The sequence below is a fragment of the Lactuca serriola genome, chromosome 9, assembly GCF_051521515.1.
Source record: "Lactuca serriola cultivar US96UC23 chromosome 9, Lser_US96UC23_V15, whole genome shotgun sequence".
NCBI lineage: Eukaryota > Viridiplantae > Streptophyta > Magnoliopsida > Asterales > Asteraceae > Lactuca > Lactuca serriola.
The window spans coordinates 82,282,760-82,307,822 of NC_136416.1; the positions used below are offsets into that span (position 1 = coordinate 82,282,760).

At 40.6% G+C, this 25,063-nt stretch overlaps 1 protein-coding gene across 1 annotated transcript; it reads right to left on the reverse strand.

Moving 5' to 3' along the window:
- Positions 1-2,336: 2,336 nt before the first annotated feature.
- On the reverse strand, positions 2,337-4,326 carry LOC145073060 (adenine/guanine permease AZG1-like). The gene has a single exon (XM_079019603.1). The coding sequence runs from the start codon at positions 4,172-4,174 to the stop codon at positions 2,423-2,425; it is 1,752 nt and encodes a 583-aa protein (XP_078875729.1). The 5' UTR covers positions 4,175-4,326; the 3' UTR covers positions 2,337-2,422.
- Positions 4,327-25,063: the final 20,737 nt, after the last annotated feature.

Here is a 25,063-nt window from a genome sequence, read left to right on the forward strand (position 1 = left end):
TCGCCTCTGGCATCTTCTGCAGATATGCCCTTGATATTTCAGCCACACTTTCCCTCTTCTCTTTCAATACAAACGATGCTCCCTCACCCACTCCATCTCCGATCTGGAACCATCCGACCGACTCTTTCGCCATCAGCGGGCCATCGCCTCCACCTGCCATCGCCACCACCGGAAGCAAAGCCCTCCAGGTCCCTCATTGACAATACAACTCCTGGTAAGTTTTTTTTCTCGTAAAACTCGATTATTAAGGTTCAATCCCAATACCAAAAAAGCATTCAAGCACAATGGTGAAATTAAGCATTTTTGTGGATCGATACAGACTAATTTTAGCCTCAATTTGGTTGGTTTTCCTTTGATTGGTGTCGCTCTCTCCATCAATTTTTTTGGCTTGATTTTATTGATCCCACCCCTTATGTTGTAGCCCCTACTCATCAAAGTTATTGTTATTTGTTAGGTTATATTTCAGTTTTGATCTGATGTGGTTTTTTGATTCAAATAAAATCAAAGTTATAGCTTGATGGTCGATTTCCCCATGGAGACGTTGCCCCTGGTCATGTAATTGGTTTTGGAGGTGGATTTCATAGTTGTTGCTCATTGTGTATTGTGTGTTTCAAGAGAAGTTATGGTGGTGGTGACTATGGTGCTGCATATGGGAACACTGGTTATGTTCATGTTGGTTCCTGGTGATAGAGTTTTTTCAATTATAGCATTTTGTAGTTATGTGTAGCTCATGTTTGTCATAGTTGTATACTTGTATGTGTTTTCATGTATTGGATTTTATGGGGTGTTTATATTTGGATTTTCTATATTGTTTATATATATATATATATATATATATATATATATATATATATATATATATATATATATATATATAATTATTTAAGAAATTGTTAAATTATTTTATAAAACAAAAGTATTGAATTTAGCAAAAATATAATATAGAAGGGTAAAATGGTCATTTTCATTATTCAACACAGCAATTCAGAGGTTCTAACCAAACAGCTTGTTAAAAATTCAGTTCTTAAAAATTCAGATCTTCTTAAAAATTAAGACATCTTAAAGTTTCAAATCTTAAAAATTCAGATTCTGTCAAACAGCTCCTAAGTTGTACTTACGTAACGTTTTTTAAACCATGGATTTGGCTTTATATATTATTTTCTTACCTTAAAGTGTTTGTCCAACATTCATGGATTTTGGTGTGGTTTCATTGGCATTCTAAATAATGGGAAATCAAATTTTGTATGCTTGTTTATAGAAAGTGTTTAAAGAACAGTATATAAAATGATATAATAAATGTTTTATAAAATGATATAATAAATGTTGTTCATTTTGTTACATGAGTAGATATACATTTACTAACATGTCATGAGTTTGTTTTTATAGGATATTGACGAGTCTATCTAGAGCATTTATAAGTAGGGTCATATTTAACCAATGGAATAACAGATAGATACTGTGTCTTATAAAATTGAATTATAAATGATTATAAAATTTATATAAACAATGAAAAACCAGGCCATAAACTTTTGTACAAAAGATATCATTTTGTAACACTTAATAATAAATAAAAGAGAAATTTATAAAATACCCAAAACCCTTAATTGTTTAGCTATTTTTATCCCAAAAAACGAGTTTTTCAAGAAACTCATCCAATTCGTAGGTGGTTATGGTCATTTGCGTAGGCATATTTAACCAATGGAATAACACATAGATACTATGTGCATGCTATTTGTTTTTATAAGTTATAAAATCGGTTGAAGAGGTTGGTTAAAAAGACACACATTTTACAATATAGATATCTAAATAATTTTTGAAATATTTTTATTGGTTGAAATTTCATTGTTTCCGAAAAAATTGATTATAAATAGTTGATTATTGATTGACTTTTTATAAAAATAATATCAGGATGTTTAAGCGGTGTTTTATTAGCAAACACCCCTAACCCAATATTGAGTAGGCATAAAAATGTCATATTTTTTGACTTTTTCTTTTATATAAAATTGTAGATGGATAAAAGCCACGTACAATTTTCATCTTTACCTTAATTACCTCTCATTTCTTGACTCAAATTGTTAATCTCTTAATTTTTTGCTAAAAATTGTTAAAGACATTAACGATTTTACTATTTTTATAAATTCCTTTAAATAATAAGATTATCACATCAGAACATCGCACGTTTACTCAATAAAGACCTGATGATGAAATTTAGATACTTTTGTATGATTATAAGTTAATTAAATGAAAATTAAATAGTATACGCGTTAGGACACAAATAGACATAATTTGTATTTTTGTGCTATTATAATAAAAATCAAATAATGTACCCACTAACAAAATAAAAACAATATGATGAATATCGTAAGTAATCAATCACGTTAACAAAAGCCAATATAAGAAGAAATATGCTCATAAAAAACCCCTAAACTTCAACCCTTTTATCATTTCCATCCATACCATTTCCTATAATTACTCTATTACCCCCTACACTACTATTATTAACAGATCTATCACTTCCAACCCCCTTAAGAATCCCAAATTTACTTAATAACCCCTCTCCCCAATCCCACAGATTCAGTACTAAGTAAGTCCCTATCCCACCGATCAATCCATATGCGATGGAATACGTCAACGGCATCAATATCAAAGTCATGAACGCCGGAATCGCCTGTTTCATATCATTCCAGTCAATCTCCACCACCGATCTCATCATCAGAACTCCGACCAGTATCAACGGCGGCCCTACAGCCCACGCCGGTATCGACGCTAGCAATGGTGTGAAGAAAAACGCCAACATAAAATATCCCGCCACCGTCAACGCCGTCATACCAGTCCTCCCACCTTCCCTTATTCCGGTGGAAGATTCTATAAACGCTGTCACCGGTGACGTCCCAAGGAGTGACCCAACAACGATCGACGTTGCGTCAGACATGAAAGCAAAGTACTGACCTTCAAACTCTCCGTTTTCGTCTGCGAATCCGGCGAAACGTGCCATGGAGTAGAGAGTTCCGGTGGTGTCGAGGATGTCGACGTAAAGAAATGTAACCAATGCTTCCCAGAAATACCCTTTGTTGATGCTGGAAAAGCTCAGTGCACCGGCGGTGGATTCAATTTTATGCACGTCGACGACCTTTTTGAAGTAATCGTAAGCGGCGTCGCCGGCCGGAGTGTCGGGAAACGCCGTTACTTGCGTGTTACGGAACCATGATACAGCAGTTACAAACACAATGCCATAAATCATCGCACCTTTTACGTTTTTAACCAAACAGTAACCGATAATTACGAAACCGACCACGCCGAGCCAGAACGTTGGGCTCTCCATTCGGTTATGCAGACACATGATATCGCCGGAGACGGAGCCGCCGGGGAGGAGGGTGACAGTGCCGTTGGGGAAAGTAATTACCGGCGCGAGTGAAGCGCGTGAGGAGATTGGACACGCGCCGATGGTAAGAAGAGTTGAAGAACTGTAACCTATTAAGCCGATACCTTGGTTGCTCTGCAAGCCGATGAAAGCTAAAAACAAGCCGATTCCGGCCGACGAAGAGATTCTCACCGGCTTCGGAACCAATTTCGCAAGCTTAGCTCGTAAGCCGACGGCAGAAATCAACAAAAATATCATCCCTTCGATGAAAACAGCGGCGAGGGCGTTTTCATAGGATATGTTACCGGAGCCATGAAATCCGACGACGGTGTAAGCGAAGTAGGCGTTAGCACCCATTCCCGGAGCTAAAGCCAAGGGTAAATTAGCGAAAGTGCCCATGATCACACACCCAATAAGCGAAGAAGCTACGGTGGCGACGATAAGATCTTTCCGGACTTTTCCCAAACACTCGGTGTAACCAGGGTTCACCGGAGAAAACTTGCAGGTGTCGTCGGGTTGAATGACCCGTAAGTTCGGACCTGTGCAGTTGGAGACGGCGACGGATGAATCAGAACAGAGGTCGATACAGTCGGAGACGGAGCAAGGGCCGCCAGAGTCTGAAAGGATACTGGCGTTGACAGCGAGAATGTAAGCCATGGTGAGGAAGGTGGCGGTGCCGGCGCGGAGCTCGGTGGTGAAGGTGGTCTTGCGTTCATTGAGTTTGAACCGTTTTCCGATCCGGGATTTTCCGACGAAGGTGTTGAGACGTGTCAATGATGAGGGTTTTGGTTCCGGTGGACTGCCGGCCTCCATTTTGGCCGGAGTTATGGGAAATCAGATTGTAAATTTATGAATATTGAACATGGAAACGTTTTATAGGATACGTGATGAATAAGTTATAAAGAAAATGTGTTTATTGTGACAGAAGATGGAAAAAATATGACGATTGATAATAATAAGAAGAAGAGATTGGGTGGGATGATTCTTATACTCCAATAAGTGGTGGTATCTTTTTTTTTTTTTTTTTTTTTTTTTTTTTTTTTTTTTTTCAATTTATTTATCATTTTCTTAAATAAATATAATTTGGATTTTGAAAAACGAACATAACCAAAACAATAAAATACAGTATAATTTATGAGACTCAAGCTTAAGATTCATATTAATGGACGATGGTCAACGGTTGGATTGTATCTTGGTTATTATCGAATTGGATTATTTAAATTGTTTAAATTATACTAATTTATATTTTTGTTATTGTGTTTTTGTTTTATGGGTTAAAATTGTTTGATGTGTAATTTAATAAGAACTACCCTACAATTTTTAGGAATGTGGTTAGGATGATTGGTGGTTGATAATGATGATGATTTTGTCTTGTTTTCTTTTTATTAAAAAGAGTTATGTTTTTTTCTATATTTTATCAAAGTTTAATGATGGCATATAAATCATAAGCAACACTTACATGTCTTTTATCATTTTGTTTTTTGTTTTTTATTTTTAGATTAAAAAAAACTAATTAACAAATTGACAAAATTTTGTAAATGATAACCATACTTTGTATAATTCTTATAAGACTAAATTACAAAAAATGGTCTTTGTGTTTAGTTTGTGTTTAGTCGTAATTTATTATTTTTATCTAAAAAGTTTTGGATTAATATTAATGGTCCAAAATAAGAATTTCATCCCAGTTTTGACTATAATTTTTTTTTTAAAAGTTTTTAGTGATTATTTTGTCATTTCTATATATTTTTTTTTAAATTTCTTTTTGCTATAGAAATCAGAAAAAAAGGAAAAAGAAAATACATACTCCACCCATCCACCCACCTCTCTCTCTCTCTCTCTCTCTCTCTCTCTCTCTCTCTCTCCCCCCCCCCCCCAATACCCATCCACCCACCTTTTTGTTGGACCACCGTTTGAACCACCCCCTTTCTTTCTTTCTGTTGGTATGATCGCCACCTCTCTTTTTCTCTCTTCTGCTGCTACTAACACCTCAACCGTTTGGAGATCTTGAAAACCCTAAGGTCGACATTGATAGAGGTAGTTAAAGGATCAGTTTATAGTGTCGCCCCTTTCTCACATCTATGTAAGTTACAACACCGCACCTCTCCGTTGTTGACTCACACCGTAGAGAAACCCTAACCCATTCTCCGCCGCCAGAAACCCTAATCAACTTACAACATCGTCAGAGTTCTTGAAAACTCCAATTCACCGCCGCCTCCAATGAGATAGGTGGCAACGCTAGGGTTTTGGAAAATGAGAAGGACGACGAAGCTAGGGGATCTACTGAAACCCTAATCATTGGCGAGTCACCGGATATGGAGAAAGATGAAGGTGGTGGAGTGTAACATCCCAAAAATACAGATAATTTTTTTTTAATTCATTTGATTCATAAAGAAACTAATATCAAAACAGTCGAAAGAGTTTTACTGTAACATGTTATCAGAATACAAATTCCCAAAATCACTAAATGCGGAAAAACATAGAGTGATGTGGTGCAATTAGGCCGGGCCCGTCCCCTTCGAACTGGAAGTACCTGAAACATAAGCTGAAAACTGTAAGCACAAAGATTAGTGAGTTCCCCCAAAATACTACATACTAAACAAACATGCTGCCAAGCATATACGAGTGCTTGCCTACCCCTTTAGTCTATTTCAACCGGATACTGTCAAGCATATCTATGTGCTTGCCTAATCATTTGGTCTATTTGAACCGTATACTATTAAGCATATATGGGTGGTTGCCTACCCTTTCAGTCTATTTCAATCGGATACCAGGTTTATTTCACCCCTACTACTACCACATAATATCATAACAAAAATCACAGAGTCATCAAGCAAATACAAGCATAACTAAAAATTGTCACAAAGACATTCATCGCACTACAACATAAACTAGTGGGCCGACCTTGGTGCCTTCGACCCACCGATACTGCAAAGGAAGACTTACCTTAGACTATAGGTATCAAATCGCACTCATCGGATGACTCACAAACTCCTCTCCCTATCGCACAACCATAAAACCCTAATTAGAAATTAGGTCACATTCTAACCCGAAAGTCCAAAACCCTAATTCTTAAATTAAGGACAAAAGGGCTTCTTTATTTTTTCCTTATTGGGCCTCCCTCCTCCCAAGGCCCAAATTTAATCAAAGTCCAAAAAGGGCATCCAATCCCAACTATAAGGCCTCTAAGGCCCAATATGGTCCAAGAACCCCACACATGGCCTTAAGCCTAAAAATGACCTGCTACAATCAGGTGGGCCCGATGCCCAACTAACACAAGCCCAAAGCCCAACACTAAACGAGCCTAAAAATCTTATAGGCCAACTGACTGCTTATGCGTGATGTACTTGGCTTGTACGCCAAGCGTACGCTGATGTTGACCAGGAGTCGGGATGCTGACCCAATATGCGCAACGTAAACTGGAATACGCATGGTGTACTGGTCTGCCAATCCAAACACACTAGCATGCCTTAATCTATTAAGTCCTAACGTCCAAAACTTAGATCCAAGTTCCTAATAATGTATTAAGTGATAAAGTTGCAAAATTTATGCTTTTGCATGCACGTATGTGGCTCAAATCATGAATTAAGTCTATAAGAACACTTGAATGGTTACTAAAACTTACTTGTTGAGGCTTAACCATCAAGATCTGATTTTTATGACTCAAAACACTTCCAAGAGTCCAAAAGGACAACTCATATGGCCTGAAGTTGCTCATACTCCAAGAATCAAACTATGGGACCAAAAGATACCATTTTCTAACCTAAACCTAGATCTAAGCATGGAATGATCAAGGTTCAAAATTTATACCTTTAATAGGCTAGAAATGGTGCCAAACTTTGACTAAAAATACTGTTTATTTGCCTTTGTCTTTCCATCTCAATTGCTTGCAATTTCTTCTTCTTTTCATCTGATTGTTCAACTTGAATGCTTTTCTCCTTATCTTTGGGATCTACATTAGAAGTTGTTTTGAAAAGGGCAGAACTCGAACCTTCATTGATCAAAATCCTTTTTGTTTGGAATTTCGACTAATAAAGATTCCTTATTGTAGTGGTTGTTGTTGATGATATGATTACTGGCTTCATTGGGATTGTTGTTGGAGTTTGAATAGATATAACTTTCCCCACAACTACTTCGGAGTCATCACCAGGTCCATTAGATGAATCAACTCCTCTTTCTCCCCCGTACGAGACATGCACATGATGTGGAGCATTTGTTAGTAAACGAAGTACCAAATTGAGGATTGGAACCAACTTAGCTTTGATGTTGGCCTCAATGTTCGAAACCATTGTAGAAATGGAATCTTGAGAAATGGAAGATTGAGTAGAAAAATCTACTTTCGATAATGTTTCTTTAATAAGATAAAAAATCTTTAACGTTCTCAAACAGTTTTTCATCCTTCTTAGTCTTGACTTTTAGATCTTTTGAATAATCCTTGTTGAGTTTAACCAAGTGAGTTGTTGCACCAGCTATGACATCAAAATTTTCATGCAATAAGTTATAGTTATCATCAATCTTCTTAACCTCTTTATACATCAAGGTTTAACCTTGAGTTGAAAAGAAGCTTTCTTTTCAACCACCTTTTTTTTTCAAAGAGTTCATGATGCTCTTTAGCAACTTCACGAAGCTTAGTGATCTCATATTCAAAGTTTCAAGACTATTCAAATAGCCACTCTTTCTTCATGTTTCTTAGAAACATCTTCAATCAGAGTTCTCAGTCGAGACTCTTGAGATTTCAAAAGATACTCAACTTTAACCCCACTAACATAATTCTTGCCTCCAGTATCAGCCAAAAATTAAAGAAGAGAATTCATTTTGGAATTGAGAATCTTGAATTGCTTACCCGACATGATCAACTCATTAGGTATGTCTTTTTCTTCAGGGTTGAACTATAAATCAACAAACTAGACCATAACATCATCATCATCTACATCAGTTTCTGTAATGATTTTCTCAGTTTGAGTGGATTGTGAAGAGAACAACATAGCAATTGGTTCTTGCATAACACCAGAAAATGTTGGAGAAAGAACTATATAAGAAATTGGTGTAACCGATGTATGTGGTGGAGAAGATGGTAGTGGTGGAGGAACAACAGTTGTTTTGAATGTAGTGGTTGTAGTGGTTTTCGATAGTCTTCATCCCTTCTCCTATATAGACATTTCTGTCCTTATTAGATAAGTTCATAGTGAGTTTTGGAGTTTCGATCTCCTGCAAATTGGACTTAGTATTTGAACCCCCGGGTGGTATGACTTTCGTCTTCTCAGGGATTGTGGTAATTTCTTATGCACCTAAATTGATGTTTACATTCATATCAGATACGTTTTCATTGAGATCAGGATTTCTTGTCTCCTTGAAAATTGACTTGACAGAGGTATCCCTTTGTTGTGACACACGAAATTGACCTCCCATTTCTATATCCGTGCCATCACTGTCATGATCTGATTCAACAATAACATCATCTATCTTATCCTCAACAGGAGTTTGATTTCACTTCTTCAATTTGTGAACCACATCCAAAGCACTTCTCTTTCATGAGGCAGGAGAATTAGGAGACAAAATATCTATAACAACAGCTCCTTTTCGTGTAAATTGTAGCTTCTTTACCATTTTGGAAGCCCCATTTTTCATAGCACGTTCTCATTGAATGGGAATTTCCGTAGCAACTGCTTTAGATTGAGTCACAACAATTTCAACTACAGGCTCATTAGTAGGTTTCGCGGTTTCAAATTCTGATGGTTTCTTTGCAGGTTTCTTTGTTCTTTTAAGTACTCGTTTACCAATCATTGTAGGTACAGTGTCGTTAACAAACTATGCTACTACTTCCTTTGGTTTCTCATCATGTTTCTTTTTCTTATGGCCCTTAGATGTTTTCAAAGAACCTTCAACACCTTTAGATGGAATATTTGGTGGTAGAATACTAGATGGAGTAAGGTCTATTGAAGCTCGATACTGAACCAACAATTGATGAGTAGGATTCACTAAATTGAGCATCAAATCTGAAATTCAAGCAACCACAGGAAAAATCATAGCATCATCCACAAAAATCTTAGGAACATACATGGATGGAAAATCAACTATATTAACACCAGTTGGAAAAAGAATATCTTCCTGAGTATAAACTTCACTCAAAATCAGTCCCCAAAACCTAGCACTCAAAACTCCAGATGCCAGTTTTGAATGAGAAATAGAATTCCTAAATTCTTCCCGCAACGAAGATGCATAATCCACATTTACCCCATAATACACTCCATCCATAATCAAATAAACTTCAAACTTTTCCTTGTCCAACCCATAACTTCTTCCTGTTAAACATCTTAGAATAATACCTAAGAGAAAACTCCAAATACTGGGCAAACTCGACTTCTTGAATTGAATTATAATAGACAAAGTAGGTTGATGACCCGTCTTGTTGAACATATGAATAACCTGTTCCGTAGTAACTTCGTAAAACATACCAGAAGAGGGTAACTTCAGAATTTAGGCAAATTTCTTCTTGGTTAGTTGCTTCGTCTTTTGAGAGATCAATAGGAATGTAACCACCTTGGTAGTTTTGTTGTAAACTGCAGTAGAAGCTGCTAATGACAACCATTGCATCAGGATTGAAAAAGAAGATGATAGTGTATGATTAAGAACAAAGTTTTTCAAAACAAATACCATCATTCTAAGTTCTTTAGGGTAAATTTCAAGCGAGGGATTAAGCCAATGATTTGTATGTTGAATCTTCATCATAGGTTGTGAAACCTCTTCATCATTGGTATTAAACTGATCAACGATGTTTTGTTCAGCAACCATTGAAGTAGATTGAGAGAATTTTGGAGAGAAAATTTGCAATGAACAGTTAGGGTTCTTGGAGAGAATTCTAGAAAATTGGAATGGTGATGAGCCGTTTCTACATATAACTGGCATGAAATTTGAATTCAAATCGTTGCCCAGTAATAGATCGCCATGTGGAATATTGGTTACTTAACCGTCACCAAAAAAAACCGCCAGGTGTAAAAGTGATGATCATTTTTTTCCTCAAGCCTCATGGATATCTTGAAACATCCTATCCAACAAATATTTCGCATCTCCAAACTAAAAATGAACCGCTATCACTTTCGATACTAACAGAGAACCATCCTTCATTATGGAGGCTAGGCTCGTTTACTTATGGGAATGATAAGCGAAATCATGTGCCATACTTGATGAAATCTATGTTTCGCGTTGGTGACACCCAAAACCTCAAGGATTTCAGTGCTTTTGTGTACTAAAGCCCAAAGAATAAGAGAGAATCAAAGTAAAAACAATTGGCAGTGTGATATCAAGGAATCTTTGATATAAAAGCAAATAGACCCCGAGCAAAGATATGCTTCATTCGACATCAAGAGGTGATGAACTACTTGTGTGGTTTCCCATGAATTACAATCGAAAACTCATTAAAGAGTATCGAAGGACCTCTTTTCATAAGGTTCATGGGTGGTTTAATTTTCATACAAATTTACAACTTGACATAAGTGTAAAGAATTGTGCAAAATACTTGGATGACCAGTTTAGTCAAGAACAAGTAGGATTTGAAAATTTTGAAGTAACAAAAGTTAGAGAGATTTTCAAACGGAAAAATCATTTCATAAAAAAATTTAACAACTGGATCTATTGGGCAGTAACGACTTGGGATAAGTACATTTCATTAAGATCACACAATGAAAATGAAAATGATATTTTGAACATCAAAAGTGGTACATTGAAACAAATGTTTCATGATAATCTTGAACATGAAAGTTTCACTATCAATTCATTAAGTTGAGGTTTATTGGGCTTCACCTTCATCATGGATAAATGACTTAGGATCATGAACACGGATTCGTGACATACCTATATCCTGGTTTGTTTTGACCAGAGATATCTTGGGCATGTGTCATTGTGTGTGATTGTGTTAGAAATTTTGGGTGAAAAGATTGGATATAAAGACTCATTTTACCTCTACAAAAAATTGGACTTAGCAGAAATCTATTTAATCATCTTGAGAAAAGAAAGGTTGCTCGTCGTCTAATGTGAATACATCCTAATTGGGAAGAAAATTTTGTGTGGAAATTTTCATTAAGGCTTCGAACACAAAGAGTCTATGAGGCTTGTGGACAACATGTTGCAGCATGCTTCTAGGGACACCTAACTAGGGTAAAAGTCTCGTTCCATACTTGTTCCCTTTGAATATTCTCATTTGGCATGCGAAAGAACAACACGTTGTTACAATGAGCTTCCAAAATATGGAAAATATTTTTTTTTTGTTTTTCAATTTCAAAAAAATAAAACTCAAACATAATGAAAATATTTTTGGAATTTTGATTTTGTAAATGCAAAAAAAATAAGAAAATGTTTTTGGAATTTTGAATTTTATAAACGAAAGTACAAAAATAAGAAAATCTTTTTGTGTAGCACCTGGTTCCCGGTACGTATTCCTTGTAATTAATAATTCTTATTTCTTGCATTTTTGCCTTGGACTCGGCGAGTTGAAGGACCAACTCGCCGAGTAGAAGCGGGATGAGACGCGGGGTCCAAGCTTTGGACTCGGCGAGTCGGTCCCCGGACTCGACGAGTAGACCCTGTTTGGGCAAAAACCCTAATCCGGGTGTTTGCACCCTATTTAAACGCTCTAACTTGGCCTCCTTTGTCCCTAACACTTCCAGAGAGCTGTAGAGCGAAACCCTAGCCCCAATATTGTTCTTGAGAGTGTTCTTGGCTTTGTGAAGAAGGTTTGGAGCTTAGAAGAAGAAGGAAGAGGTTGAAGTGTGCAAGGAGGGGAGGTAGATCCGGAATCTTAACTGAGAGAAGCTTCCATTCAGGTAGAAAAGTTCTTACCTTGATCACTAGTTCATTAGATCCCTTTTTTGTCCCAAATTAGTGGTTTTCAAGACCTAAAACCTCAAACTCCATGTATTTGTGCTCTATGTTCTGAAAGGACTTCAGATCTAGACCCTATGGACGTATTAGAAATATAAAGTTTCTGTGGTTGAAGTGGTTGAGGTCCTCATTGAGTGTATGACCTCATTAAAAGCTTGGTTTTGCCTTTTGGAGCTTATAGGGCCATGCATGCACGTAAAGTTTGCAACTTTACGTGATAAGCATGCCCTAGGATTATAGATCTATGGTTTGGAAGCATTGCATGTCTCAGATTTGGTATGTATGGGAAATGGATCGAAGGGACTCGACGAGTCCTAAAGTGGAACTCGGCGAGTTCTATGAAGGTGGCCTTAGACTCGGCGAGTTGGATGAACAACTCGGCGAGTCCTATGAATATTGCCTGGAACTCGACGAGTTGTTCTTCAAACTCGGCGAGTCATATGAACTGTTACTGAGTAAGATTAAGTGTTGAAGGTCCAACCCTTCGTATCTACACGCGGAATTAGCAATTTAACGTGTAGCAATAGTCCCAGAAACCCAAATCCTCATAAAGGATGCTCTGATGAGGATTTGGAAGCGAGTGGGAGGTCTGCTCGTGGAGACTCGGCGAGTTGTTCTCGGACTCGGCGAGTCGGATCGCGAGTCGGTTCTATAATCCCAAGTAGTGAGTTGAGGGTGACTCAGTGAGTGGGAAGAGGGACTTGGCGTGTAGGACCAGTTTAGTAGGAGAAGGACTCGGCGAGTCTGTGCCATGACTCGACGAGTCTAGTCAATTGGAAGTTGACTTTGACCAAGGAGTTGACCTTGGACCAGGGGTGGGTCAGTCATTTGATCTAAGGGTATTTCTGAGTGGCTAATCTATGTTTATGGATTTGTAGCAGGAGGATTACCGGTGCAGCAGTCAGACGACCAACAGTTAGAATTTTGGTAGCTAGTTTTCGAGCTGAGTTTCCTTCCAGCAGGAACGGGTCTAAGGCACCAAGGCCGGCCCGTATAGACGAGATGATAGTATCAGAGTGTGGGCAGTGCCCGTATCTCTTAGTTGAGTCTGATGATGATATATGCTAGCGTGGTAGAATTGTTATACTCATTGTCTGTGTGATACTTGTATGTTATGGTTTAGTAGTGGAGTGTGGGCGAGGCCTGTATCTCCTAGATAGCGGAGTGTGGGCGAGGCCCGTACCTCCTAGATAGCAGAGTATGGGCGAGGCCCATATCTCCTAGATAGAAGAGTGTGGGCGAGGCCCGTATCTCCCAGTTAGCGGAGTGTGGGCGAGGCCCGTATCTCCTATCTGTTCATTATATGATTGTATGGTATGTGGTATTATGGGGGAACTCACTAAGCTTCGTGCTTACAGTTTATAGTTTTGGTTTCAGGTACCTCTTCAGCGAAGGGGAAGGAGCTGGCACGGTAGCGGCACATCATACACACCCCTTGTTTTTCCGCACTATGAGATTGTTCTAGGATTTGTACTCTGACACTATGGTGGATTCCATGTTTTGGTTTTCAGACACGTAATATGTTTTAAGAAACGATATGATCGAATGTTGTTTATTTTCAAATGTTTTGCAAAATGTTTAATTAAAAATGAAATTTTTGGCTGTGAAAATTGGGTCGTTACAAGTTGGTATCAGACCCCTGGTTTGAGGGATTCGGACACACCCTCGGGGATGTCTGATCTCAAATCAAGGGATTAAAGGATTTTGAAAAAGGAAAAAGTTTTCTAAAGTATTAAGTAAAGAGTTTTACGAACGAACAAAGTGTGTGATATGCGCGACCGGCCGAGCTCAAGTAAGTATTCCCCAAAATACCCATGCAAGTTTATGTTATGTTTAACAGTTTCAGTAGAACAACATGCTAGAATAGGACTAAGGATCTAGGAGTGATGCCTTACGTGCCTGCTTTAGGTTCTTCAGCTTATGAGAATTGCATGCTAGTATTGAGTAGACAACAGTAGGATAGCCTGTTTAGGTTTTGCCTGACAGTATGAGTTTAGCAATGTATGCTAGATCAGTTTCTCTCTATGAGAACGAATTTGCTTGAGGTTGTTCCCTTTTGTCTGAATGCTGCTTGCTTTGTGCTTTGTGGGGCTCTGAGTGATGGGAGTTAGCCATTAGGTGAATACGTCACGTCACATGTGACCAGGGTTGAATAAACTTAGAGTACTGGATTTGACCCTATTGCGCAACTCTCGTTTGAGTCTAACCGTTGTAGGGACGAGTCTATTACTCGAAGGATTATCTGAGCCTCATCACATGTGATGGTATTTAGATAATGCCTAATTGGCATTACAAGGAGGTCTTCAGCAGCTGAGGACCGGGTAGGGTGGAATCGGGGCAGTCCTTGAAGAAGGTACGGATAAATGTGGAAGGTAGTATGGGCCCGTACTACTGAAAGCAGAGGATCCGTACCCGAAATAAGGAAGGCCAAGACAGGACGAGGGAACTTGAAATAGATATGGTCCCTTTAGAAGTATTAGTTTCACTAATGGTTGCCTATGTCTATTGCAGAATGGTGGTGCTACGTCAGAGGCCAGCTGGTGGCAGTTCTGGAGAGGGATCGGGTTCGGGATCAGGTTCCGAGCCAGTAGATGAGAGGCTACGCGAGTTCATCGCGTCAAAGATCACCAGAGGCATCCTTGAGTCGACCCCCATCATTTTCGGGTCGATCAAGGAAGGGATAGTTGAGCTGATGGAGGACCGCCTCAGGGCGTTCAAGAGTGACATGGCATCTGGACAGTCAGGATCTCGCACACTGTCCTTTAAGGACTTCAGGGGCAGTGGTGCGCGGGATTTCCATGGGGCAAAGGACCCCATTGCTGCCAGACGATGGATTGCGGACATTGAGTCCGCACAACTAACTAGCTTCTGCCCCGATGGGTCGAAGGTGAGATACGCAGCAGGATGTTTGAGATACAGAGCTAGAGATTGGTGGGAGTCCGTCGGTGACTCGTTGGGAGCCTCGGCTGTTGAGGCTATGACCTGGTCAGACTTTGTGACCAGGTTCAAGGCAGAGTTTGCGCTGGCTGTCGAGCTTCAGCAGCTGGTCAGGGAGTTCTTAGACATGAGACAGACTACAGAGACTATGGCGGAGATCACCGCCAAGTTCCGGGAGAGGGCATTGCTGGTACCCCAATATACTGGAGACGAGGATATGAGGAGGACCCGCTATCATGACATGCTCCACGCTGACATCCGAGAGCGTGTTAGCTTTTCAGCTTGCCCTACCCTGGAATCCATGATTGCCAGGGCAAGGGAGAGGGAGATTGATCTGGAGCATATCCGGAAGAGGAAGGCAGAGGCGGGGCAGGCGGCTGGGGCTTCGGGTAAGAAGCCCATGGGATCAGATGGTAGGCCGAAAGGCCAAGGAGGACCGGGCCGCTGCGGGAAATGCGGCATGTCACACGAGGGAGCTTGTAGATTGGGATCTTCGGGCTGCTACAAGTGCGACTAGACGGGACACTTTAGCAGGGATTGTACTGCCCCTGCCTCGGTTGTTCAGACATCTGAGTTGCTGTGTTTCCACTGCAACCAAAGGGACCACAAGAGGGCCAATTTCCCCCAGCTAATAGTAGCATCAACGCTAGTGAAGACGCCAGCTCCAGCGACCCTGCGGATCACAGATGGCCGGCAGGGAAAATCAGAGGCTCCAGTGGTGAGGAGCCGGGCCTTTCAGCTGACTGCAGAGGAGGCACGCGCCACGCCCAATGTGGTGATGGGTATGATTTCTTATTTATGCGACTGTAATTTTGATATGCTATATGTATGTGCTTTGTCTAGGATCGTTCCATGTGAACAGTATCCCAGTTCAGGTGTTGTTTGATTCGGGGGCTACCGGGTCGTTTGTTTCTCTTGCGCTTAACAAAAAGTTTCCTGAGTCTCCGGGCATGTTGGGTTGCCCTTTAGAGGTAGAGATTGCCGATGATCGATCGGTGTGAGCATCAGCAGTGTTCAGGGATTGTGTTCTAAGGTTGTTTGAGGAGTGCTACTTGGTGGATTTGGTTCCCATTCCGTTGCATGGAAACAAGGTGATTATTGGTATGGATTGGTTAAGCCCCAATGGGGCAGTGATAGACTGCGCACAGCAGCTAGTGCGAGTCCAAGCCCCAAGTGGGGGAGAGTTGGTGATTCAGGGCAAGAGACCACAGCGAGGGCCAGCCTTATGTTCGGCGGCGAGGGCAAGGCGCTACCTCCAGTAGGGTTGTGCAGGTTATGTCGCGTATGTTACGGATGCCCGGGAGGCGGGTAGAGCGACAGTGGACAAGGTGCCCATAGTACAAGAGTTCGCGGATGTATTCCCCGAGGAGCTGCTTGGGATACCCCCGGAGAGGCAGGTTGAGTTCAGGATCGACCTAGTCCCTGGTGCGACTCCGATAGCCAAGGCACCGTATCGGTTGGCTCCTCCCGAGATGCATGAGTTGTCTGCACAGCTACAGGAGCTGTTAGACAAGGGATTCATTAGACCGAACAGTTCACCCTGGGGAGCCCCGATCCTGTTTGTGAAGAAGAAGGACGGGTCGCATCGGATGTGTATAGACTATCGGGAGCTGAACAAGGTAACGGTGAAGAACCGTTACCCACTCCCGAGGATTGATGATCTCTTTGACCAGTTACAGGGAGCATCTTGGTTCTCCAAGATCGATTTGCATTCAGGGTATCATCAGATGAGGGTCAGATAGGGGGATGCGCAGAAGACCGCGTTTCGGACGCGCTATGGCCATTATGAGTTTGTGGTGATGCCGTTTGGGCTCACCAATGCTCCAGCTGCGTTCATGGATCTCATGAACCGCTTGTGCAGACCGATGCTGGATCGGTCTGTGATAGTTTTCATTGATGACATCTTGGTTTATTCCAAGACGCAGGAGGAGCACGAGGGGCATCTCCGAGAGGTGTTGGAGACCCTAAGGAGAGAGAGTTTATATGCTAAGTTCTCCAAGTGTGAGTTCTGGTTGCGCGAGGTGCAATTTCTTGGGCACCTTGTCAACCAGGACGGGATTTCAGTAGACCCAGCCAAGGTAGAGGCCGTGATGAGATGGGAGGTTTCGAAGTCTCCATCCGAGATTCGGAGTTTCCTGGGTTTAGCGGGCTATTATCGGAGATTCATCCAGGATTTCTCCAAGATAGTCGTACCGTTGACCATGCTAACAAGGAAGGTCGTGGTCTTTCGTTGGGGGCCTGAGCAGCAGGCAGCGTTTGAGACACTAAGACAAAGATTGTGCGAGGCGCCAATCTTAGCCTTGCCAGAGGGCATGGAGGATTTTGTTGTGTACTGCGATGCGTCCATCTCAGGTTTGGGCGCGGTATTGATGCAGAGAGGGCATGGCATCGCCTACGCGTCGAGGCAGCTGAAGCCTCATGAGGCGAATTACCCGACACATGACTTGCAGCTGGGGGCTGTTGCGTTCGTCCTCAAGATTTGGCATCATTACCTCTATGGGGTTCGTTGAACCATTTATATGGACCATAAGAGTTTGAGGTACCTCATGGATCAGCTGAATCTAAACATGAGGCAACGTCGGTGGTTGGATGTGGTAAAGGATTATGATTGCGAGATCCTCTATCACCCAGGGAAGGCCAATGTGGTGGCCGACGCGCTTAGCCGTAAGGCAGCGCTGATCCGAGATATCTGCCTACGGATGACGGTAGTGACTCCGCTATTGGAGCGGATTCGGGAGGCTCAGCAGGAGGCTATGAAGGAGGACCATCGGAAGAGTGAGCGGATCGTGAGTCAGGTTTCCTTCTTCGACTATGATAGACGGGGGTTATTGACCCTTCACCGTAGGGTGTGGGTCCCTTATTATGGTGACATGCGTCAGGTTCTGATGGAGGAGGCGCACAAATCCCAGTCCTCTATTCATCCCGGGGCAATGAAGATGTATAGGGATCTTCGTCTAGAATATTGGTGGCCCTGCATGAAGCGGGATGTGGCTTGGTACGTTGAGCGGTGTTTAACCTGCAGGAAGGTCAAGGCCGAGCATCAGAGACCGCACAACAAGATGCAGCCGTTGGACATCCCATTATGGAAATGGGAAGATATTACGATGGATTTTATCACGAAGCTTCCCAGGACTGCGCGGGGAGTGGATTCTATATGGGTCATCGTGGATCGATTGACTAAGAGCGCCCACTTTATTCCGATTTAGGAAAGCATATCAGCCGAAAAGTTGGCCGACATCTATATCAGGGAGATAGTGGCGCGGCACGGGGTGCCAGTATCCGTGATTTCAGAAAGGGATGTGCATTTTACTTCCAAGTTTTGGAAGAAGTTTCATGATGAGTTGGGTACTCGTCTGCATTTCAGCACCGCTTTTCACCCGCAAACAGATGGTCAGAGTGAGCGGACCATCCAAACGTTAGAGGATATGTTGCGGGCATGTGTACTGGATTTTGGGGGTAGTTAGGATACTTACCTTCCGTTGGCGGAGTTGTCGTATAATAATAGCTATCAAGCGAGTATCGACCGTCCTCCCTTCGAGATGTTGTATGGGAGGAGGTGCAGGACCCCGATTTGTTGGGGAGAGGTTGGCCAGAAGGTCATGGGGAGCACCGAAGTAGTGCTCAAGACGACAGAGAAGATTCTACAGGTTCGGAGCAGGCTTCAGACTGCTCAGAGTCGGAAAAAAAGTTATGCCGACAAGCGTTGATCAGACCTGGAGTTCTAGGTCGGAGATATGGTCCTCCTGAAAGTGTCACCGTGGAAAGGTGTCATTCGATTCAGGAAGCGGGGCAAGTTGGGCCCGAGGTATATTGGGCCGTTTAGGGTTATAGCCCAGGTGGATAAGGTGGCATATAGGCTGAATTTGCCAGCCGAACTCAGTCAGATACACAACACTCTCCATGTCTCTCAGTTGCGGAAGTGTCTGGTGGACGACTCAACAGGAGTACCCTTGGAGGACATTCAGGTTGATGGCATCCTGAATTATATCGAGCGGCCTGTAGCGATCCTGGACCGGAAGTCGAAGGATTTGAGGAACAAGAGGGTGGAACTCGTGAAGGTGCAATGGCAGCACCGGAAGGGATCAGAGTGGACTTGGGAGCCGGTGGAAGAGATGATGGAGCACTACCCCGAGCTGTTTCCGGGGCGAACAGCAGACTTCGAGGACGAAGTCTAAAATAAGTGGGGGAGATTTGTACCACCTGGTTCCTGGAACGTATTCCTTGTAATTAATAATTCTTATTTCTTGCATTTTTGCCTTGGACTGGCGAGTTGAAGGACCAACTCGCCGAGTAGAAGCGGGATGAGACGCGGGGTCCAAGCTTTGGACTCGGCAAGTCGGTCCCCGGACTCGGCGAGTAGACCCTGTTTGGGCAAAAACCCTAATCCGGGTGTTTGCACCCTATTTAAACGCTCTGACTTGGCCTCCTTTGTCCCTAACACTTCCAGAGAGCTGTAGAGCGAAACCCTAGCCCCCCATATTGTTCTTGAGAGTGTTCTTGGCTTTGTGAAGAAGGTTTGGAGCTTAGAAGAAGAAGGAAGAGGTTGAAGTGTGCAAGGAGGGGAGGTAGATCTGGAATCTTCACTGAGAGAAGCTTCCATTCAGGTAGAAAAAGTTCTTACCTTGATCACTAGTTCATTAGATCCCATTTTTGTCCCAAATTAGTGGTTTTCAAGACCTAAAACCTCAAACTCCATGTATTTGTGCTCTATGTTCTGAAAGGACTTCAGATCTAGACCCTATGGACGTATTAGAAGTATAAAGTTTATGTGGTTGAAGTGGTTGAGGTCCTCATTGAGTGTATGACCTCATTAAGAGCTTGGTTTTGCCTTTTGGAGCTTATAGGGCCATGCATGCACGTAAAGTTTGCAACTTTACGTGATAAGCATGCCCTAGGATCATAGATCTATGGTTTGGAAGCATTGCATGTCTCAGATTTGGTCTGTATGGGAAATGGGTCGAAGGGACTCGGCGAGTTCTATGAAGGTGGCCTTAGACTCGGCGAGTTGGATGAACAACTCGGCGGGTCCTATGAATATTTCCTGGAACTCGACGAGTTGTTCTTCAAACTCGGCGAGTCATATGAACTGTTACTGAGTAAGAGGGGTTTAAGTGATGAAGGTCCAACCCTTCGTATCTACACGCGGAATTAGCAATTTAATGTGTAGCAATAGTCCCAGAAACCCAAATCCTCATAAAGGATGCTCTGATGAGGATTTGGAAGCGAGTGGGAGGTCTGCTCGTGGAGACTCGGTGAGTTGTTCTTGGACTCGGCGAGTTGGATCGCGAGTCGGTTCTATAATCCCAAGTAGTGAGTTGAGGGTGACTCGTTGAGTGGGAAGAGGGACTTGGCATGTAGGACCGGGTTAGTAGGAGAAGGACTCGGCGAGTATGTGCCATGACTCGGCGAGTCCAGTCAACTGGAAGTTGACTTTGACCAAGGAGTTGACCTTGGACCAGGGGTGGGTCAGTCATTTGATATAAGGGTATTTATGAGTGGCTAATCTATGTTTATGGATTTGTAGCCGGAGGATTACCGGTGCAGCAGTCAGACGACCAACAGTTAGACTTTTGGTAGCTACTTTTCGAGGTGAGTTTCCTTCTAGTAGGAACGGGTCTAAGGCACCAAGGCCGGCCCGTATAAACGATATGATAGTATCGGAGTGTGGGCAGTGCCCGTATCTCTTAGTTGAGTCTGATGATGATATATGCTAGCGTGTTAGAATTGTTATACTCGTTGTCTGTGTGATACTTGTATGTTATGGTTTAGTAGTGGAGTGTGGGCGAGGCCCGTATCTCCTAGATAGCGGAGTATGGGCGAGGCCCGTACCTCCTAGATAGCGGAGTATGGGCGAGGCCCGTATCTCCTAGATAGAAGAGTGTGGGCGAGGCCCGTATCTCCTATCTGTTCATTATATGATTGTATGGTATGTGGTATTATGGGGGAACTCACTAAGCTTCGTGCTTACAGTTTGGATTTTGGATTTTGGAATTTTATAAATGAAAGGACAAAAGCATGAAAAAGATATGACAAACACTGGTTACTTGTTAGAGATAAAAAACACACCATACTCGAACCAATATTTTTTGTTTTCTCCAAAGAAATGTCCCATTGTCGAACGCTCACCAATGACATGTGCTTCCCAACTAGATACTAACTCCACACACGAAATTGATACTAAATGATTCAGAGGGAAATCGAATGCGAAGGCATGCGAATGCTGAACATGGATAGTAACCTCTGATACCTACTGGTCGAAAGTGAAATAAACAGTCGAAAGTAAGATCCAACAGTCGAAGGTGGGATAGACAGTCGAAAGTCAATCCAAAATGTTCACATATCAAATCCAAAAATTGTGTAGAATTTGGAACATAACAAGCTTCCATCATTAAACGTACATAATTCTTGATGAAAATTTAAAACCTCATTTTTGGCTCGATATGTTCTCGTGTTAGAACACATGAATTTGGGTCGCCGAGAATTTGTTCTTTCGGATGATCCCTTTTCCATTTCTCTATAAGAGGAAAGGAAAGATCAAACTATAAATATGAATCCTCATATGTTTCTTCTACCTCTGAGAATCCATCTGAAATTGAGATATTGTCATTAGTATCAAGGAATTCGTTACCTTGATCATCATCATCGTCATGATTCAATCCAATTGGCTCCCTCAACCAATAGAGTCGTAGTCTGATGCTCCCTCGTTGACACCAACTTGAGTAGTCAATAGCTCCCCCCTCTACTTGAGATTGAGGTATCAAACTTTGTCTTTCGTTGTGAGATGAAGAAATCAAGTGCTCCCCCTCTACTTGAACATTAGTCGAGTTTTGTATTTGTTCGACACTGACTCTCGAGTTTGATGATGAAATTGTTTCATTTTCTTTGTTAGTGAGTGTAGAATAATCTGATTTTTTCGATGCCTCAGGAACTTGATTGTCTTCAATATTGACCTTAACATCGATTGCCCTGTGAGCAACACCAAAAATTAAATCAAGATCAATATCAAAAGCAAGAATTTCCTCAGATTCTTCATTATTTTTAGAGATTATCAGTTTCTTCAAAAATTATTGGTCAATTATTTTGACATAATAATCATCAAAAGTAAGGTTGAATGTTTCTTCCACTTTTCTTGTTTGCTTGTTCAACACCCTATAAGAAACAGAATTATGAGAATATCCTAAGAAAATTCCCGCATCAGCATGCGTCTGAAATTTGAAAGGTTATCCTTGAGATTCATGATAAAGCATCTACATCCAAAAAACATGGAAAAATTTAACATTAGGTTTGCTTTTGTTTTCTATCTCATAAGGTGTGATATTGAAACGTAGATGAATAAAAGATCGATTGTACGTAAAGCAAGCTGTCGAAACTGCTTCTGCCCAGAAGTATTCTAGCAAATTCGCGTATGTAAGCATCATACTAGCTGCTTCACACAAGGAACACTTTCCCCTTTTAACAACACCATTTTGTTGCGGTGTGTAAGGAGACAAAAAGATGTGTGATATTCCCAGTTCAGTAAAAAACGAATCTAAAATTTGATTTTTGAGCTCAGTTCCATTGTTACTTTTTATCTTGCGGTCTTTCTTTTTCAAACTCAGTTCAATGTTTTTGATAAAATCAATCATCACTTGAGTTGTTTTGGATTTCTGTCTAAGAAAGAAAACCCAAGTAAATCGTGAAAAATCATCAACAATAACAAGTATGTATTTCTTCTTATTGAGAGACTCAACAGTCGAAGGACCATACAAGTCAATGTGAAGAAGTTCCAACGGTTCAATGATCTTTGAATCAATTGTAATTAGATGACCTTGATGATGTTGTTTCCCCTGTTCACATGTTGCACATAATGAATCAGTATCAAATTTTAAAACAGGAAAACCATGAACAAGATAATTAAGAACAAGTTTATTAAGATTTTTGAAATTAAGATGAGAAAGAAGTCGATGCCATAACCAACTGATGTCTGAAGAAGCTTTCGATAGTAAGCACACAAAAGGTATGAACCCTATAGGTTTCATATTGAGAGTGAATATATCATCCTTTCGCTTTGACTTCAACAAAGCTTCTTTCATCTCTTTATTTGAGATTAGGCTTCCTTCCTCATCTAAAACAACTTGATTTCCTGTTCCAATTACAAGTTGAGATACGCTTACCAGGTTATGCTTCAACCCTTCGACATCAACAACTCGTTTCACTGTGAACTTTCCATTTGTTACTCTTCTATATCCTATCACTTTTCACTTTTGATTGTTTCCAAACTTTACAACATCAACATTTTCCAATGAACAAACATCTCTCAAATTCTCCTTCCTCTCAGTCATGTGATGCGAGCATCCACTATCGATATACCAATTTTCGTCATATTGCTCGCCACATAGTACCTGCAATCAATTAGAGAGATTTAGGTCCCCCAAGACCTTTTGGGTCCTTGGACATTAGTTTGGAACAAATAATGCAATGAAGAGCTAAAAATCCAATTTTGAACTTTAGTTTTAATTTTTTTTCAATTAAGTCAACTTCATCAGCTTTAGGAAGTGATATGTATTCATGCAATGGTAAAGTTTCAAGGTCAAGTTTCTCTTTTTCAACATTTCCTTGTGATACATCAGTATTTGTTGTTTTTACTTCTTTCCATTTTTAAACTTTTGACACTAATTCTTCAGAGGAAGTACTTCCATTCAAGGACTCATTCAAGTAATTATCATAAGCCTCTTGGACTTATGCTTGAGAATACTTTGTCGACTGAAATTGTCGCCCTTTTCCCTCCAACCAATGATTGAAATTTTCCGTGTCATTTCTCACTTTAACAAAACACACATTCGTTTTGTACTTGGAAACCGAATTTGGAAAATATGGATCATTTGGTTTAAATGAAACATTGGTTCTCACAACATTTTCCATTTTTGTAAAATCCATTTGTGAAAAAATGGTTTTTGAGGTTGTTGTTGAAAACAATTTTGGTATCAATTTTGATAACCAAATCGAGAATATTTTTGAAAAACTTTTTGATTTTGAGAAAAATTCTTTTGTGCATTGTTCTGAAAATGATTTTGTGATTTCCTTTCATTGTTTTGAAATTCCTTCACCTTTTGAACATTTTTCTCAATATAATTTTGATGAAAACTTTCTTGCTCATAGTGTTGAGTTAGTTTTGAACTATTCTCATCCATTTTCTCATTTGCTTTCCCAACAACATTCACTTTTGGTGAAAACCCCTTTTTATTTCTAACATTCCTTTGTTCATTGTTCAAATTGCTTTAAGAGAAATGTTTTGAAGTATAAATTTGATGTTAGTGAAAACTTCTTTTCAAAAATTTGTTTATTTTTGAATCCTAAAAACTTTGCTTTATGATTTTCCTTTTGTTGTTTCCAATAAGCCTTGTTTCGTGCTTTCTTTCCAGAAATTTCATTTTTCAAATCAGATTTTTCAAAATTTTCATTTTGATTTTGAAAATTTCCATTTTGAGTTTTAAAAGGAACCTTTTGAGAACCAAAATTTTCTTACTTTTAGAAATCTTGAACTTTTTCCTTTTGATTACTAGAAGCATTAGGAAAAGATTTCTCAATGTTTTCTTCAGTTTTACTTTCGACTTTTGGTTTTTCTGTTTTCACAACCCGAACTTTGTTACATTTCTTCTCGTTTTCTTTGGGAAAAGATTGTTGACTCTTTTGACGTTGAAAAACATGTGATCTTTTGTTTAACTTGTTTTCCTCCATATTTTTATTTTAGTAAAAACCTTCATTAGTCACATTTTGATTATCTTCTTTCAACAATTCGTTTATTTTAGGATCGATTTTATTAGCATTGCCTTTTGTCACAAACATTTGATTTGGAAGACCCTTGATGCACTTGGGATAAAGAATAATATTCATTTGCAAATAATGTTTTCC

What these genes read in the sequence shown, in the direction of transcription:
- LOC145073060 (XM_079019603.1), bottom strand. Translation starts at nt 4,174, where the DNA reads ATGGAGGCCGGCAGTCCACCGGAACCAAAACCCTCATCATTGACACGT.